General features: G+C 46.3%; 1 protein-coding gene across 1 annotated transcript in view; it reads left to right on the top strand.

Moving 5' to 3' along the window:
• ALDH9A1 (aldehyde dehydrogenase 9 family member A1) overlaps positions 1-16,689 on the top strand; it is a 37,996-nt gene extending 21,307 nt beyond the window's left edge. The window contains exons 3-10 of the mRNA XM_004706760.2: positions 916-1,050; positions 4,455-4,651; positions 6,502-6,642; positions 8,271-8,459; positions 8,655-8,742; positions 11,773-11,914; positions 14,183-14,295; positions 16,023-16,689. Of these exons, the coding sequence (XP_004706817.1) occupies positions 916-1,050; positions 4,455-4,651; positions 6,502-6,642; positions 8,271-8,459; positions 8,655-8,742; positions 11,773-11,914; positions 14,183-14,295; positions 16,023-16,117 (1,100 nt within the window). The 3' untranslated portion in view covers positions 16,118-16,689. The remainder of the gene's footprint in view (positions 1-915; positions 1,051-4,454; positions 4,652-6,501; positions 6,643-8,270; positions 8,460-8,654; positions 8,743-11,772; positions 11,915-14,182; positions 14,296-16,022) is intronic.
• Positions 16,690-19,078: the final 2,389 nt, after the last annotated feature.

The raw sequence follows: 19,078 nt of genomic DNA, 5'->3' as shown, positions 1-19,078 counted from the left end.
TATCTGTATATGATTTAACAGTTCATTTCTTGTTATATATCTAATTATCTTTATAAATAAATATATTAAATTATCAGTAATTTGGTTTTCTCTCTCTAGAGAACCCTGTCTAACACAAACACCTACACCTTAATCCTATAATCCTATGAATATATTCCCCTACCTATGAAAGTTTGTAAGCCAACTACTTCAAACATGTTTTCATTAATTGATTTTCAGGTTTTTAAACCCAACCTTTCCTTCTGGGGATAAATCTCACTTTGTCATGGTGTATGATGGTTCTTGTAATAGGCCTCTGGTTGGCTAGTATTGGGCTAAGGGTGTTAGTTTACACTAATAGTCATTAGAGATAATGATGTGCAGTTTTCTTGTCATTGTCTTTGTCTGGATTTGGTGTCAGGTAATGCTAGCCTCGCGGAAATCAGGGACTACTTAGGAAACATTCCCTCCTCTTATATATTTTAATAAGTATTTGAGAAGGACTTGGTGACGGTTTGTTAAATGTGTGGTGTAATTCACCCACGCAGCTTGCTGGCACTGGGGTTTCTTTGTGAGAAGTTTTTATTATTTAGTCTTTATTTGTTATAGGCCTACTCTGATTTTCTGTTTATTTTTAAATTAGTTTGGTAATTTGTCTCTTTGATTTATTAAGTCATCTAATATAGCTTCCATCCATCTTCAGAGAATCAAATTAAGTTGGATGAGCATGGGTTTGAGGGATAGGCAGGCTTCTCTGTGAAGAGACAGTGGGGAGGCCGGTGCACAGATGGCTGGAATGAACAGAATGGAAACGAGCAGGCCCACTCTACCGGGCCAGAGAGGAGCCTGGTCTAACGGGAGTGCAAGGTAAGCACAGGCGTTGGGGAAACTGGGGAGAACAGGACTGCACTCTTTACACTCTTGCTTGCCCCTTAGGTGAACACATCCAGCTCCCAGGAGGGTCCTTTGGCTATACCAGGAGAGAACCTCTCGGGATATGTGTGGGCATAGGCGCCTGGAACTACCCTTTTCAGATTGCCAGTTGGAAGTCCGCTCCAGCTTTAGCTTGTGGTAAGAAAGACTTATTCCTCAACTTCCAGCCATCTGTTCTCCCTCCATTCTCTGCCCTCACCTGTACACTCACCCCCCAAAACAGGCAGGACCTGCTCAGGGTATACACAGATTCCGAGGACCTGGTTCCAGTCCTGTGTGGCCATGCCCCATAAGAAGCTTATCATTTAGGTCACACACCCAGATCATGTCTGTACTGTTCCTCTTTCTTTCTTTCTTTCTTTCTTTCTTTCTTTCTTTCTTTCTTTCTTTCTTTCTTTCTTTCTTTCTTTCTTTCTTTCTTTCTTTTCACTGTTCCCCTTTTTATGCATCAATCTATTCTTGTATTTGGAAAAGAAAAACTTTTCTTTTGTCATTAGACATCTTACTTTTACTTTCAATTGAATTGGATCTGGTCTATTACCAAGTTCTATTTCTCCCTGGACCACGGATGTCTACATTACACAGAGCACTCAGGAGTTTGACTGGATTTAGGAAGCAGAGAAGAAACCGCTCCTTCGTTTGTATCGTAAGAGGAATGCTCAAGAGGGCATCCATCCATCCACCGGGGCCGCTTTGGCTTGAGTGACTGCCAGCAGTTTTCTCACACGAATTAAAAAGGGAATCTGTAGGACAGTGTGAAAATGGCACGGAGGCTACACTTGACCTCTTCCAAACATCTCCATACCCGCCCAAGGCCTATTGCCACGAGGCAGGGATCAGACATGCCTCCACACTCCCTTCTTCTTACCGATCCTGACACCAACCATTCATTCTCTGCTGGTTCGGAGGGTTCATCGGCCATGGCCACATAGAGCTCACGGGCAGTACTCACACTGATGGGGGCTTATTAGGGAAGCTAACAGGTGGCCCCAAGTCATGATCAGTAAACAGTAAGGAGATAGTTACTAGTCCACAGCACCACGTCTCTTGACAAGCAGTCAGTCTCTCTCTTTCTCTCTTTCTGGCCTCTCAGTCATGTGGTCCCTTGGCTTGTGCCTCTGTGGGTCACGGTGCCTGCCTGCTACTCCACCTCACTGCTTCAGTCGCAGGGCATAGGGGCATAGCCCCTCTGTTCTCTCTGCATGGCTCTGCCCCATGGTCTTCGTGCCACACTTCTGATCCCTCGGGTCTTGGCCTCTGCCACTTTAGGCAGAGGTCTCAGATGGACTCTGCTGGTGGTGATTCTTCTTTGGTGGTCCTGGAATTTCTCTTTCTGCTTCTGAAATGCCCTTCTTATACCCACAAATCCCTTCTAGTAGTGTTTCACACTCCCTATTTGCATGGCTCATGCCACACAGCCATTGGGTGGGAGTTGAAAAGACATGGATAGAAGAGATATCCTGCCAACAAACAGACCTGGAACTACTTATGGCTTTTCCATTTGTGTCAGTGGCTTTCTTTTTGTTGTTGTTATTTTGTTCTTGCTTTCTGCTGTTGTTACTATGTTGGTTTTGATTCCCTTTGTTGTTTTATTTGGCTTCGCCTGGTTTTTGCACTTATTAATGTATCTGCATGTCTATCTAGATAAGATAGACAGGAAGAACCATTCGGAGATGAAAAAAAAATGGGAACAATGGTTCTGGGGGGAAACGGAAGAAGGGGAGGTGGGAGAAAGGAAGTGGGGGCTACCAACCCAGGGACAAGGGAACAGCAAGTGAAATGAAATCAATGGAGAGAAGGGTGTAGGATGCCTCGTGGGGCTTAATCAAGGTCAATGTAGCAGTGGGAACTTACTAAACTCGAATGAAGGCCGAACATGATGGTGGGACAAGAGGAAAGTGAAAGGAAATAGAGGAAAGAACCACAAGACAAAGGACATTATTAGAGGCTTAAATACAGACATGTACGTATGTAAATAGATATATAATGATAGGGGAATATGTACTCATATCTATATGTTAAGAATTAAGGTTTTGCAGATGGACATTGGGCCTCAACTCATGTCCTCCCTCACCACAAGAACACTTTGTTCTAACAATGTGGCATTCTGTGATGCTCACCTTCCCAACACAATTGCTGAAGACAAAATGGGTGCATAAACAAATGTGGTGAAGAAAGCTGATGGTGCCCGGCTATCAAAAGATATAAAATCTGGGGTATTTAAAGGCTTGAAGATAAACAAGCAGCCATCTAGCTGAGAAGCAACAAAGCCCACATGGAAGAACCACACCAGCCTTTGTGATCATGAGGGGATCAGCTATCAGGCATCTACAACGCAGAATAAAACCATTCCTAAGGTGAATGGGGGGTGGTGGTCATGGATTAGAGACCCAGTGCCCATCTGTAGACAATTGGACAACCCCTCACAGAGGGGTGATAGGGAAGAGATGAGCCAGTCAAGGTGCAGTATAGCACCAATGAAACACACAACTTTCCTCTAGCTCTTTGGTGCTTCCTTCACCCCACTATCATGTCCTCAATTCTACCTTACAAATTGGATTAGACCAGAGCAGGCACACTGCTACAGATAAGAGCCCGCAACACAGGGAATCCAGGATAGATATACTCCTCAGGGCCAACAAGGAGAGTAGAGGTAACAGGAGGATTAGAGGAGGGTGCGGGGAGAAAGGGGAAATCGACCAGAAGGGTCAATCTAGAACCCCCTCCCAGGGGGATGAATAATGGAAAAGTGGGTGAGGGGCAATGGAGGGTGATGTAAAATATGGAAAAAATAATCTATAACTTATCAAGGGCTCATGAGGGAGGGCAGGCCAGGGAGGGGGAAGAAATGGGGAGCTGATATCAGGGGCTCAAGTGGGAAGAGAATGCTTTGAAAATGATGATGGTGGTGTATGTGCAAATGTGCTTGACACATTGGAGGAATGTATGGATTGTGATAAGAGATGTAAGAGCCCCCACTAAAAGTATGAAAAAAAAAAAGATATTCCAAGTAATTTTACTTTACCACAGATAAGAAGACAGGTCTTAGAAAAAACTATAATGTTAAGATAAAAGGCCTTATCAGACTATTTTATTGAAATGCAGTTTTTGTCTATTGCTGCTTTGTGTTTTTTTTAGCGATTGCTATGTGAGTGACAGCTGTGATGGAGTAGAAATGTCAGAATTCAGGCATTAGCTTTGCGACCATCATCCAATTAATCCATCTGGTCTTCATTTTCAACTTTTGTAAAAGGAGACTACTCAGCCCTGGTCCCCAGTGCTGTTTGAGTGTGAAATGAGATCATGCATGTGTGAGTGGAAGGTACAGGGCTTGACGCTGGGCCAGTATGCAGGATCTGTGTGCTGAGACAAACCAAGATGAGAACCAGCTGGGCTTAACTATTGGTACGATTCCTGGTGGAACATTGAGGAAGCAGAGCACAGATGGACTCTTCCTTGAATCATCCTCTAGTCCTGACCTTAAATGATCACAAGGCTTTTTTTGGTAAGTCTGTTCTCGTTTGTGTCTGGGGCTTATGCAGGTAACGCCATGGTCTTCAAGCCATCTCCCTTCACGCCCGTGTCCACGTTGCTGCTGGCTGAAATCTACACTGAAGCCGGCGTGCCTCCAGGGCTCTTCAATGTGGTGCAAGGAGGCGCTGCCACCGGCCAGTTTCTGTGCCAGCATCCTGATGTGGCCAAAGTGTCCTTCACTGGAAGCGTTCCCACTGGCGCAAAGGTGAAGATCCAACCAATATTGATGAGCCTAATGGCTCTCAGCATAGGACACAGCCCCATCCACAGGCTATTTTGAAGGCGTATCTTTGGGTTTTTGCTAGCCTGCATTGGGAAGGAGGCAGGAGGTGTTATTGGGCAAAGGTTTGAAGTTGAAACAGTGCAGAGGGAGCACATCGGGGTGTTTAGGACAGTAGATTTGCATCAAGTGAGGGTGGGGTTGGGTTGGGTGAGGTAGAAGTTGTCCTTTCCTGCTTATGTTATGAGAGGGCCTGTCTTGCTTGGTGACATCACTAATATACAGCAGCCCTCTCCTAAGAAAGGGTATTTCCTTAGTTTATTTAAGATTCATTCTTGAAGGAAAGTAAAAGGAAATGGAGGAAAGAACTAGGAGGCAAAGGGCATTTATAAAGGGCTAAATACAGGCATGTACATATGTAAATATATTTATATATAACGATTGGGAAATAGATCTATGTATATATGTTTATATGTTAAGTATCAAGGTAGCAGATGGACATTGGACCTCTACTCAAGTGCTTTCTCAATGCAAGAACACTTTGTTCTAATAACCTGGCATTCCATGATGCTTACCTTCCTGACATGATCGCTGAAGACAAAATGGGTGCATAAGCAAATGTGGTGAAGAAAGCTGATGGTGCTCAGCTATCAAAAATTATAATGTCTGGGGTCTTAAAGGCTTGAAGACAAGCAAGCGGCCATCTGGCTGAGAAGCAACAAAGTCCACAGGGAAGAAGCACTCCAGCCTGTATGATCATGAGGGGTCGATGGGATCATGTAGTAGGCATCAAAGACTCAGAGCAAGAAAATCATATCAATGTGAATGAGGGGGAGTGCAGAGTGAAGACCCAAGGTCCATCTGTAGACAAATGGACATCCCCTTACACAAGGATCACAAGGAAGAGATGAGCCAGTCAGGGTGTGCAGTATAGCACTGAAGAAACATACAACTTTCCTTTAGTGCTTTAATGTTTCCTCCCTCTCCCTATCATGTCCCAGTTCTACCGTACAAATCCAGCTAGACCAGAGCATGTACACGAGTACAGGTAAGAGCTGGAAACACAGGCAATCGAGGACAGACCCCTCGATCAATAATGAGAGTAGCGATACTAGGAGGGTAAGGGGAAGGTAGGGGGAGAAGGAGGGAAACCGATCACAATGATCTACATATGACCCCTTCCTGGGGGACAGACAACAGAAAAGTGGGTGGAGGAGAACATGGTCAGTGTAAAACATGAAGAAATAATAATTTATAAATTATCAAGGGTTCACAAAAGTGGGAGGGAGGAGAAAAAAATGAGCTGATACAAAGGGCTCAAGTAGAAAGACAATGTTTTGAAAATGATGGCAACAAATGTGCTTGACATAATGGACGTATGTATGTATTGTGATAAGAGCTGTATGAGCCACCAATAAAAAGACTAAAAAGAGACCTGTTTAAGAAGGGTATCTATAGTGTTATGAAAATTTTGTTATAGAGAAATCTATTAAACGAGGACAAATAAAAAAATCATTCTTGTATCTACTCTGACCTCTGCTAGCCATAAACTTAATGACAGTAATAGCAAAGATGGTTTCCTTTTGATAGTCATGTGGATCGGCAGGATTTTGTAAATGAACTCCCATTTTCAGACTGTTGAGAGCAGCTCTGTGGGTGTCTTCCGCTTTCCCAAAGGGGTATTTTAACTGGATGACGGGTCATGGTTTTTGACAGAATAGGCTGCAGGCTGCATAGAGTTCCAGAGGAATCCGTAGGTTTCCAGTCTGGTTGACCCACCAAGTCGTCTGATTTGCATTTCACTTAATCTGCGTTCTCTGCCCTTGCTCCGTAAGATCATGGAAATGTCGGCAAAAGGCATCACACCTGTCACCTTGGAACTGGGAGGCAAATCGCCGCTCATCATCTTCGCCGATTGTGATATGGAGAATGCCGTGAAGGGGGCGTTGATGGCCAACTTCCTCACACAGGGCGAGGTCTGTGTCTGTCTCGGGTAGTTTTCATAGGATCCTGGACCCCCTACAAGTTTTTATTAAAAGTAATTTCAGACTTACAGAAAGGTTGCACAACACAGTATAAATAAGACCTGCTTACTTTTGACCCAACCCAAACCCAACTCACTGCCACCGAGTGGATCCCGACACAGTGACCCAAATTCCCCGGACGGGAACATTTTACCACACTGCAGATCCTCTTCATTTGTACATGCACATGCATTTTTACTTCCTGAACTGCTTGAGGGTCAGTTGCAGGCGGAGGCCTCTAACCACTAAATACTTCAGCATGTATTTCTTTTAGTGTCTACTTTCTTGCATTAGCACAGCACACTTAGTAAAATCAGTACATCAACATTGATCAGTACTATGATTCATCTATCGTGTTGGTTCAAATGTCCTTTTACGACTCTTGTGCAAATGTCTTTTTGCCAAAAGAGAACAGCCAACATCTCCCCTCACTCTGGAGCCAGGCCGGGATGCCGTGTGGCATTGCTTGTGCTTTGGTGACTCTTCTTACTGAGGTGAAGGGGCGTGCTGCAGGGGACAGCCCAGACCGCTGACAGTAGTGCTGCAAGGGGATAGCCCAGCGAGTAACCCACCACCCACCACGCTGCCCCAGGTCTGCCCTTTCCCTGGGAGTCAGATAGAGCCTCTCCGCGTACTCAACAACGCAGTCCTGCACTTGTGCATGGACTGAACCTCTGTCCTAGGTTTAAGGAAACGTGTTTGTATGTGAATTGTTTGTTCATAATTTTTGTGTGTTTTTCTATTGGACTTTGGATCTTTCTCTCCAGTTAAAAATTTTTTTCTCATATTTGGTAAAGTATGTCTTAGTTTTGTTTAAGATGATTTTTTGCCATGCAAAAGATTTTTGTTTAATATGTAGTCAAATTTACTCACTTTTCATTTCTTTCACTGCATTTGGATTTTGAGTAATAGTTAGGAAACCTTCCCGGCACCAAGAGTGAGGTGAAGTGGAGCAATTTCTAGAGGAGCTCACCTGCGTGGCTCCATAGTTTATATTTAGGTTCCGAGAAGTTATTCTTCTGTATGGGATGAGTGATGTAGCTTATAATCATTTACTTAGTTCATCTTTGCTCCAGGTGCTTGAGGGCCCCTTTGTTATAAACTGATTTTCCGGGGATGCCTGGGCCTGTTTCTGGGCTTTCTCTGCTTGTCTGCTGCTTGGACACGGCTTGAACACATTTGAAGTGAGATCCTCACTTCTGGGAGAATCTAAATAGCCATTATTGGTGATTTTAGAGACATACGCTGTGAAGGATTTGGTTCAAGTCTTTCTCTTTCTGCTTCATTTTCTGTCTCCCGACTCTCCTCCATCCTTACAATATCGAGCCAGAGGGAGCGCTCGTGAGAAATGGGAGGCAGTCCACTGGCGTTTGTTAATCGCCTTCATTGAAAGGACCTGGTTTATGTGATGGGGCGCTTTATCTCCTGTTGTCTGGTGTTGACCTCTCTAGTATGGGACAGATTGTAGGAATGGAAATATTTCTGAAAAAAGGGTAGTGTCAAAATTTAGAGGTTTGGGATTTTTAAAAAGTTTTCCCTTTTTCCTTTTATATGTTTATAAGCTTCTGTCTGCCCTTTAGGTTTGCTGTAATGGCACAAGAGTATTTGTACAAAAGGAAATTCTTGGTAAATTTACAGAGGAAGTGGTGAAACAGACCCAAAAGATAAAAATTGGAGATCCTCTTCTGGAAGACACAAGGATGGGTCCCCTCATCAACCAAGCACATCTGGAGCGCGTCCTAGGGTTTGTTAAACTGGCAAGGGAGCAGGTGAGAAGCAAGAGGTGGGGAAGGCTTAGAGTACTGTTTTCCTTTATCAATATTGATACCCATTTGCCACCAGTACCCGGGGCAGTGTTATACTCTGCTCTTGCCATGAAGTGGCTAAGTGTGTGTGTGTTCAGGAATAGATGCTGGGACTCTGTGTTTAATATAAAATGTGCAATATTTTGTTTTTTTTGACAGGGTGCGAAAGTGTTATGTGGTGGAGACCTGTACGTGCCTGAAGATCCCAAATTAAAGGATGGCTATTACATGAGACCTTGTGTATTAAGTAAGCCCTCTTGTTTGGTTTCAAGTGTTGTGAATTAAATACTGAGTGGCTACAAAGGAATACTTAACAAGCATGTATGAGGTGCCCCACACTGTGTTCCCAGCACCCCAGATGGGAAGCGGGCGTGCTCTCTTACCTTGAAGCCCTCTGTGCACCGCTCCTGTACCACACATGGTAGTTTGCCTGGCCCTGTAATGGGGTACACCTGTTGCTCTGGAAGCTAGGAGTTCGAAAAATTGGAAGTGTATTTTTTTTAAAGAATAACAGGCTTTCTCAAGAAAGGTGATGAAGACTGTATTTCATTTGGATTATAGGTCCTTACACGTAATAATAGGAACCCTGGTGGTGCTATGGGACAGCCTGTTAACCTCAAGGTTGGTGGTTCAAACCCTCAAACCACTCCCAGGGAGGAAGATGAGGCTGTCTGCTTCTGTATAGAGCTATAGTTTCATAAAGCCTATATAGACTGGATGGCAGTGGCACAACCAATTTTCCAGATGATATAATTAACTTTTTAAAAAGTTATGTAAGTTTATCACGTTTAGCACTTCCTTTCAATTTTAAAATTGTTGCTTTGAACAATTTTATACTGCTATCCTACTCTAATCAAGCCCATCCATTTCCCTCCTGCCTCATAAGTAGCCATTATGCAAATATTTTAATCTTTGCCCTACTTTTCTTTATATTTTTTCAATGTATGTTAGTAATTCTATAGAAATAATTCATTTTGCAGACTTATGAACAGATACAAAGGAACTTGAAAAAGTTGATGGGAAAAAAGTATCATTGTTACTTATTTATTTTGTATCCGGAATGGGCTTTTTGGGATGGCTCCCACTCGTCTCGATTCAGGGTCTTTTCAGCACTGCTGCCGTCTGCATCCCTCTGCAAGTCTTGCTTTCCCTCCTCTAGGCTGACAGAGGACCGTGGAGCAGCTAGCACACAAGACGACTGTTTGTGCATGGCTGGAGACGGGTGATTTTATAGCAGCCTGGGTGGGCGCTTGACATCCGTGCAGTAGGAATTGGGGCTCTGCACCAGGCACTTCTTGTGGCTCCTCTCTTCTTCTCCAGGAGAGGGGGACGGAGACCCCTTGTAGAGGCACGATCACGTGGGGAGGTCGTCCCTGCCTGGAAGGGCTCATTATCTTTTCATTCCACTTCTCCATGAACTTTTTGAAGGCCTTTTGTACATAGATTGAATTATGCTGTATAATGCTTTATGCCTTATCTTGAAGATTAGTAAACTGGCCTTTGCCCCTGAAGCTGATAAGTGATGCCAGTTTTCAAATACTTGACAGTTGGTGCAGTTTAATCTTTAAGCCGTGCAAAAAAAAAACGACCCACTCATGTTTAAAAGTTCATAGACTAGCTTGCAGTTATTCAGAGAATATTTAACGCACAAGGCAAGTTTGTTAACTGTAATTGTTAACTTGTAATGTATAAGTTATACAATAGTATGCATATTTTTACCCATAGTCTTAAAAATAAAATAATATGCATAGCAAAAAGAAACATACACTATAATGTTGATAGTCGATTTCTCTGGATGCTAAGATTAAAGAACATTTTTATTATTTGTACATTTTTGAATATCACAGTTGTCTTCAGAGAACAATGTATTTTACAACTAGGGGGAAAAAGGGTTATTTTATAAAAAGCTATGGACCTAGACAAACAACAGGGAGCACACTACCGAACTTGAACCCAGTGATTCTCAAAGCCTACTCGGAGGTCCACTGTCTTCCATGTTTAAAAAGGCAGGCTCCTATTGACTTCTCCAGAGCCCTGAGCAGAACCATTAGGAGTGGGGCCTAACCAGTAGTGCATGTCACTAAGCCCCAAGTTCATTTATAGTATACAGTCAAGTTTATAGGGGCGAGGGTGACTCCAGTGTCAGGACCTTTAAGTTGTTCACTTAAGCTTAGGGGACTGGAGTGCCTAAGGGTGACTACGACCATCGTTGTGAGGGTCATGGTTCACTCAGGACCTTTTTCTTACATGACAGCTGCTCTTTCTCCCCACGTATCTTTTGACTCTTCAGCGTAGAACTCGGTGCACACAAACTCAGGCTGCATTAGCAACTCAGGGAAGGAAGTCAACTGCTCTCTGGAAGCACTAACTGATGAACTGTTGTGAGCAATGACTTCTCTAAAGCTTATATGCGGACTACTACTTTTCAAAGAATTAGACTGTGATAAACTACCTTTAAACATTACTCCCCCTCCCCCAGGTAAAGCATACACCCTGCCCTTGAGGCGATGTGACTTGCAGCGAGCCTGCAGGACAGGGACAGGGTAGAACGGCCTCTCAGTGTCCCAGACAGCCTCTCTTCTCCCACTGCCCCTCGCTTAATTCTAAGTTTATGTTCTCATGCTATATTTTCTTTTCATTCTTTTTTTTAAGGAAATTGTTTCTAATCTCGTCACAGTCATCACCAGAACTTGGAACAAGTGTGAGAAAGCACAGCGAGAACATTATTGGCCACATGTAGATAAAGCATTTACAAAGAAAATTAGGATGATGCTCTGTACAATTTCTATCTTTTTCAGAGATCATTTTATCATGAGCATTTCTTCATTAAATACTCTTGTAAAATTTTATGTTTAGAAGCTTCATCAAAGTTCATCATTAGGAGATATCTATACTTTGTGTGTGTGTAAATATATATAGTTCATGTGATCACATCTTCTACTTGGGATGTTTGGTTTGTGGCTCCCAGTTTTCACTGTTATAAATAGTGTTGTGATGAATATTGTAGTTCTTTTTTCACTTCGTTAACTACTTCCTTATGATGGATTAAAAAAGTAAATTTATAATTCTAGCACCAAAGGCTACCCCTCTAATCTAAACTGTTAAATTGTCATGCAGAAGGATGTTGCAATTTAGGCTCAAACTGCCAAGGTCATACAGAGTTTTTTAAAGCAGGGTGTCTTTCCCCTGTTGACCATGAACAGTCCGATGGCACATTTTCAAGTGCGGGGACGATTCTGTCGTTGGCTAAGTTTGGTCTCAATCCTCATGTTTACAGCTAATTGCAGCGATGACATGACCTGTGTGAAACAAGAGATCTTTGGGCCCGTGATGTCCGTTTTATCGTTTGACACCGAAGCTGAGGTTCTGGAGAGAGCCAACGATACCCCTTTTGGACTAGCAGCTGGCGTCTTTACCAGGTACGTGGGCCCCGGCGGCCAAGCAGCTCTGGAGAGTGGGACTGCAGTATCTGCTGAGACTCCCAGTGGGTCTGAGCCTGTCACTTAGGATTTTAACCCACCCCATTGAGTTGATTCCGACTCGGCGACCCAGAGGGATTGGGTGGGATGTGCCTTAGGGTTTCTGAGACGGTACATCTTTATGGGAGCAGAGAGCCTCACCTTTCTCCCGTGGAGTGGCTCTATGGGTAGCAGCCCTATGCTTAGCCCCCTGCTCCTCCAGGGCAACAGAAGGTATATCAGCAACCAGCATCCACGGTGTGCTTCAGGTTAAGTTGGTCCTGGTTGGTCAGAGAACCTTACTGTATTGACTTTAAGCTGAGCTTTAAACTTTGCTGCTGGAAACTGTAACCATTTCATTGGTTCACTGCATAAGCATTTAATGCTCTGATCTATATGGAGCGGATAAATACTGGGCAGTTTGGCTATTAAGAGATATAGCGTCTGGGGTCTTAAAGGCTTGAAGTTAAACAAGTGGCCATCTAGCAGGGAAGCAACAAAGCCCACATATAAGAAGCACACCAGCCTGTGTGATCATGAGGTGTCGATGGGATGAAGTATCAGAAGTTTAAAAACAAGCAACTGAATTGATGAGAAGGAGCATGGGCAGAGTGGAGACCCAAACCCAGCTGTACGATAATTGGACAGTCTCTCTCAGCAGGGCCACCTGGAAGGGATGATAAATCCAGGGTGTGGAATAGCACCGATGAAACATAACTATCCTCTAGTTCTTTAATATTTCCTCTACCTTACTATTATGGTCTTTGTTTTACCTCATTAATCTTGTTAGATCTGTGTACATTCATTTGTACAATTAAGATTGTTTGATGCATAAAAGCCAAGATAGATAACCCTTCAGAAACAGTAACGGGAATAATGGTCCCCTGAGGATACAGGAAGGGGGGAGAAGGGGTGATTGTATAACCCCACTCAAGGGGAGCATAAAACAGCAGTGTAGGTGATTAGATATGTTAGAAGGTATGACATGGCAAAAAACAACAACAATAATAATATGTAATAAGAATAATAAGGGTTCCTGGGGGACAGGGTGGGGCAGGGAGGGGTTAAAGGGGAGCTGATATCAAAGAGTTCAAGAAGAAAGAAACTGTTTTAAAACTGATTGTGGTAGCAATTGAACACTTATGCTTGATGTAATTGAATTATGGAATGTTAAGATATCTGAAAGAACTCCCAATGAAATGATTGATTAAAGTTTTTTAAATAAATGAGTGCTGGGCAGTCTTCTCAAAATACGTGGCAGAGAAGCTGTGTTTGATGGGGCATGAGTGAGTTAAGTTTCAGCGCTGGCTCAGCTTTGCCGTCCTAGTGCCCAGTCCATTTACAAATGAGACAAACTCAGAGTTGCTGCACTTTTATTTCTTAACAGCGTTACTGGGGAAATTCACGGATTTCTGAGTTTTTCCATTTACAAGGCACAGTTCAGTGGTGTTGAATATCATCACAGCCACTATACCACATCCGTACCATGAGTTGTGGCTGTGTTTCATTCGGCCATCCTGCTGGCTGCGAAGGGGGCCCGGTAAAGGGCTTAGCTCGTAACGGAAAGGCTTTGACAATTGAAGTTCACCAGAAGCTCCTTGGGGGAAGATGGGACATGATGTGTCCGTACAGATTTACGGCTTTGCACACTCCACAGGGGCATTCCACTCCGTCCTGTGGGCTCGCCGCGAGGTGGCACGGATTGGGCGGCGCAGGGTTGGACTGGGAGTGAAGTGGGAGCTCACTGTGGTTTTGATTTACATGTCTAGGGGATGAAATAGATTTTTCTGTGTCTACCGTGCTTTGGGTGTCACGGCGAAGATAACATTGCCTGACCCAAGGTCCTGAGGACTTCCTCTGCTTTCTCTGGAGGGGTTTGTCATTTCAGCATGTACATGTTAGCTCTCTGATCTGCTTGGGGTCTTCTTTGTGTGGGGGCCAGCGTCCTTCTTGTGCCTGTGCCCCGACTCTGCTTGCTGGAGAGACTGTGCACTTCCAGGGCCGCCTTTGCTGTGTGTGTTGCGCTACTGCCTTGACTGATGCCCTTTGGGAGAGACCGTCAAACCCAAACCCATGTCTGATTTGCCAGGACGATTAAGATTTTAAAATGGATTTTGTAGGAACGAGAGTGGGGCTGGGTTTGGGGACCCTTGAAAGGAACAGCCTGGTGCTCCCCGTGAGGGTGGTAGCCTAAGAAACGAGCGAGCGATGCTTTTGTTTCCTTCGCAGGGACGTCCAGCGGGCCCACCGGGTGGTGGCCGAGCTCCAGGCTGGAATGTGCTTCATCAACAACTACAACGTCAGCCCGGTGGAGCTGCCCTTTGGCGGATATAAGAAGTCAGGTGAGGATCCGGAGAATCTGGCACACGCGAGAGCCGACCGGGCCTCTGGGGATACTGGGCGCGATGCCGTTTGGGAAGATTAGTGATCCCAAACCCGTCTGCCTCACAGGGGCCGAGGAAATAGACCGGTTCTTGGTTTGTCCCTAGACCCACGCATCAGTTCCTGGAGTGAAAGCCAGACATCTCTCCCCGCCCTTCCGTCCCAGGACTCTTAGACAGCTTGGAAACTGCTGGGACACAGCTCAGCAGGCCCCTCTTGTGCTAGAACGACTCTCCCTCGAGGCCGAGCTCACCCGTCGTCCAGGGGCTGGTTCCTCAGCATCCTCTGAGGGCTTTTTAGACGCAGATTGGGGCAAATGTCTCTAAAGTGACCTCAGTGAGCTTTTATGCATTTGTTTTCTCTATGATGCTGAGTTAATGAAAAATCCCTTCGTCTAACAGTTCCAGGCAATTACAGTAGTCATCATCCTTCCACTGAATGGGGTGTCGGGAGATTTTCCTGGGTAGGCAGCGAGACATGTGCTTCTGTGACATGGCACATGTGTGCATGTGAGACACATGCTTCTGTGACATGGCACATGTGTGTGTGCGTGTGGCAGGAGCAGGCTTGAGACACCAGAAGTACCGTTATTCCTTCAAGGCTCTGGTTTTGGTGTGTGGCCTGTGGTACACATCCGTCCCCACGGCTTTCTCTATTGAGGCTGAAAACTGGTTGAGACTTTCAGAGGCTCTGTTCTAGGAGTCTCATCTGGTAGGCTCTTTGGCAGATATTTATGCCCACCAAAGTGTTGACACACATGTAAACCCTGCTGGGTACTGGTGAGATTGAGGCTGTTCACAGGACAGGGTGTGTTTGGTGTTATCTCTTCATGCCTAATCAAACCACACTAGCCACCCTCATCCTGTCGGGCGCTCAGAGGTGCCGTACACACAGGCAAATGTATTGTGGCAGCCAGGATGCCACTTTATTTATATTTAAGCCTTGGTGCGGGGAAACGTGGATTTAGAATGAGCAGCTGAGACAAGAGGCCTTAGTGGGACCTGCCAGGCCAGCTTCATCTTCCCCAAACCGGAGTCTTTGAAGCAGCGTGCCCAGGCATGCCTGCCCACAGGGGTCCAAGAGAGACAGACAACCAGACCCCCTGCAGGGCAGCAGACAGAGCACGTCCTTGCAGGACCATTGTGTGTCTTACCCTTTGAGTGGAGGTGGACATCTCGCTACCTCTGGAGCTGGATGCTTGGGGGAAGCTACCTGAGTCGCAGGCTGAGGGCACAGGCAAGGGCAAGCAGGGGGTTTCCTCACCCACTGGTGATTGGAAAGCCTCTTGGGCTCTGAGTAGTCACGGGGACTCACCCACGAGTGTGGGTGGAGTGGAAACAGTAGGCTGATCTTATACCTAACCTGAGAGTTAAGTTTTAAGTGAACACCAACTTCTAACGGTGCTGGGCTGATTGTTGTAGACTGCTCTCACGTCACGTAGCCGTGCTAGCTAAGTCTGAACATTTCCCAGGTTGACACGTGCTGAGACCGCTGCACTGTCCCCCAGGCCACTGGGTTGCTCTACTCCAGCCCAGCTCACTGTTCGTCTGTGAATTGCAGACATTGTCCCCGTGTTTGTAGGCTCTCTGCTTCCCCAGCCCAGATGAGCCCCTGCCTGTCCTTGAAGATAATGGTGACTTTCCAACTGTCACAGTGATGGCTCCCACCCGCCCTCTCTCTTCCGCAGGATTTGGCAGAGAAAATGGTCGGGTGACAATGGAATATTATTCGCAGCTGAAGACGGTGTGTGTGGAGATGGGCGACGTGGAGTCTGCCTTCTGAAGCCTGTCTGTGGCCGTGTGCGCTGACGGGCGGGCGGGGCAGCGGAGCATGCAGGGTGATTCGAGGACGCTTCCGGCTGCTCTTCCCCGCGCACTCCTCTTCTGACTGAGAGGTGCCTGAGGGCCTTCTAGATATTAATCAAGAGAGTAGTGATTCTCTTCACCCCTAAAATCTATGAGAGCCAGCAACCTCCTCCTGGAGAACAGGGAAGGACGAGGTTGTACGTCTTCCTCGGCTGTGACCCAGCACCGATGTGAATCCTCTGGCTCCTTTGTAAGCTGGTGGGCTCCGGAGGGGGGTACCAGCCCACGGACTGTCCACTGAGGAAGCCGGCCGTAGGGGCAGAGTGGAGGCTTGGTGACAGATGGGCCCCAGCCAGCGTGAATGTCCGCTGGCCGCACGCGGTCAGCTCTGGGCTTCCCCTCTGCCGGGACGGAGGACGTCTCCCGCCAGCTCTCCACCTCCAGCTTGCTCTCCTGGCCACAGGGTGCCTTTCTTTATATGTGTCTAATGTCTTTATATGCGGATGTCATACACTGAAATGAAAATAAACCACACCATTCATCCTTTCAGTCCGACCCTTTTTAACAGATGATTGGTTGTCTTTGGGGATCCAGGGTGGCCAGTAAGCAGACAGCAGGAGGAGAACACGGCTCACATCGTAAAGGTTCCCGGAGGAGAGAGAGCGGGCTGACCCTGAAAGCACAGGCGGAAGGAGGGGCGTTTCATGGCAGCAAGGACAAAAGGGCGGGTGTCGATTGCGGTAACGAGCCACATTTCTGGCCACGTCAGCAGTTGGACTCCGTGGACTCCAGCCCAGCTCCACGGTGACTGTCCTTGAGCTCCAGTCACTGGCTGCTCAGACTGCAGTAGCGATGCATGCGCTGACCTGCCCCCTCCCGCCTCTGCCTGTCGGGAGAGTGGTTTATTGATAGACGAGGGGGCTGGAGAAAGCTCGGGGAGAGATTCCAGTGTCTTTTCATTCCCTTTTCCCACAAACTTGTGATGGCCCTCTCGCCCGATAGCGGAACTCGGGGAGGGTTGCTGCTGGTGCCTGTGTGTAAGGACGCATTGTAGCCGGCTAGGTGTTCGGCCTTTCCTCGTGTCTCTTTGCACTGAAGGCCCGTGTGTGATACCAAGCAAGGCCAGCAGAAGGCAGGTGGGCATCCTGGGGCAACGTGAACAGAAGGTGCCTGGCAGCAGATAGGTTTCAGGTAGCTGCTTGAAAGAGAGTGGGTGGAGGGAGCCAACACTGGGTGCTCCCTGTCCCTCTGCTGCCGCCTTCTCGTTTAGGACTCACAGCCAAGGTGTGCTGATTTCTGCTTGTCGGGTGGAGAAATGGACCCTTGGAGAAGTCTTAGTTTTCAAGTCACCTACGTTGTTGAACAGACTTCAGACCCAAGCCTGTGCTCTTCTCCTGTCTTCCTTGACGCTGGAACCGAACTTGGCCCGGCCCAACGTCTGTTCCAGGATGTCAGTAACTGCTGTGTTTCACAAATGTGCCTGATGAGCGGATCTTCTTTTGTTACTAAGCATACCTACAAAACACATTGGGAAACGCTGACTTAATCACTGGCCAGTCCTTCCCATTTGGAAAAATTAGATCATTTAACTAAATTCTCCAGGGACCTTTTTTTTTCTATTTTGATTTGCTTTTGAAAATTGAGAACTAAGAAGTACCCGCTTCTCCCCGTCCCCATGTAGCCTTGCCTCCCAGAGGTAACTACTGTCATCTTGGTGTGCGTATCCTAGGGTTTCTGGAAGTTACCTGGATCCCGAGGAGGCCACTTCTCAGCCAGCACTCAGGGCTTCTTGGGAATGAATAAAGCCTGATTCCAGAAATGGGATGGTAATGACAGTGCCCAGTGGCCTGTCACCAAAACCCACTGCTGTCTACTCAGCTGAGACTCTCTGTGACTCGGGACCAGAGCTGAACTGCCCATGGGGTTTCAAGGCTGCAAATCTTTATGGCAGCAGCCTGCCTCCTGTTTCTACTGCAGAGAAGCTGGTGGGTTTGAACCACCAATGGTTTGGTTAGCAGCCAAGTGCTGTAACCACTAGGCCACCAGGGCACCCTTTCTGCTCTCCTTGCCTGACTTCAGGATCCGATTCATCCTTTTATGTGCATTCCAAGATGCCCGACTGACTAGATTGTTGAGGCAAAGTACTGGTAGGTTTTTTTTTTTAATGGCTAGACAGAAGAAACCGGTGCAGTCTCATTTTGGTGCACTCCTTTGCAAAAGCTTAGTCTTGATCTCTGGCTTGCATTTTCAGGGACCCCCAGATGGAAGCAGTCCCTAAACATAGGCAGGTCTTTCAATACAAAAGGAGCTTACCTGGCCCATTCTCTGCCACTGCCTTTTTCCTGTCCTGCTGAGGGAAAGCTCTGGCAGAATGTGGAGGCAGGCCAAACTGAGACCAGGGATTTCAGAGGCGTGAGGGCGGGGAGCTTGATAGGAAAAGCAGGAGAGATTCAGGGATCCTCTCATTTCTGTAGCTGCAGTCGCTTCCACTGCCCACTGCCCTTGAGTTGATGTTGATTCACAGCAACGCTATGAGACAAGAGAACTGCTCTTTAGGGTTCTCAAGCTTTAGAATCTATTTGGAGGGCACAACCTCACTTTTCTTTCCAGAACCCACAGCGCCGCTAAGGCTCTTTGGTGAAAGCTAATGTGTACTGATGCTATCCAGCAAAGACTTCAGAAATGAGGAAGCCTGTTTTCCACCCATCTTTCCACCCTAGGTTCTCTGAAATGTGTAAGTCTGTGAGTTTGGTTTTACCCCCCAGCAAAAAAACGAATCCTCAGTTTTTCTTGAACATCCACCTTTGTCTTTTTGGGGTTTGAAGGAGGAAAGGTCACAGAGCTGGTAAAGGGGAAGCTGGCAGCTGCCAGCAGCTAGTTAAAGTTTCTCCCTAATGCCATGAAAACTCACAAATTCAGCCCTGAGCCCCAGCTCCCT

The sequence above is a fragment of the Echinops telfairi genome, unplaced genomic scaffold, assembly GCF_000313985.2.
Source record: "Echinops telfairi isolate 266 unplaced genomic scaffold, ASM31398v2 ScPeMD7_7424;HRSCAF=8462, whole genome shotgun sequence".
Taxonomy (NCBI): domain Eukaryota; kingdom Metazoa; phylum Chordata; class Mammalia; order Afrosoricida; family Tenrecidae; genus Echinops; species Echinops telfairi.
The sequence above is the reverse complement of the archived record's forward strand: the minus strand, read 5'-3'. Positions and strand labels throughout refer to the sequence as shown.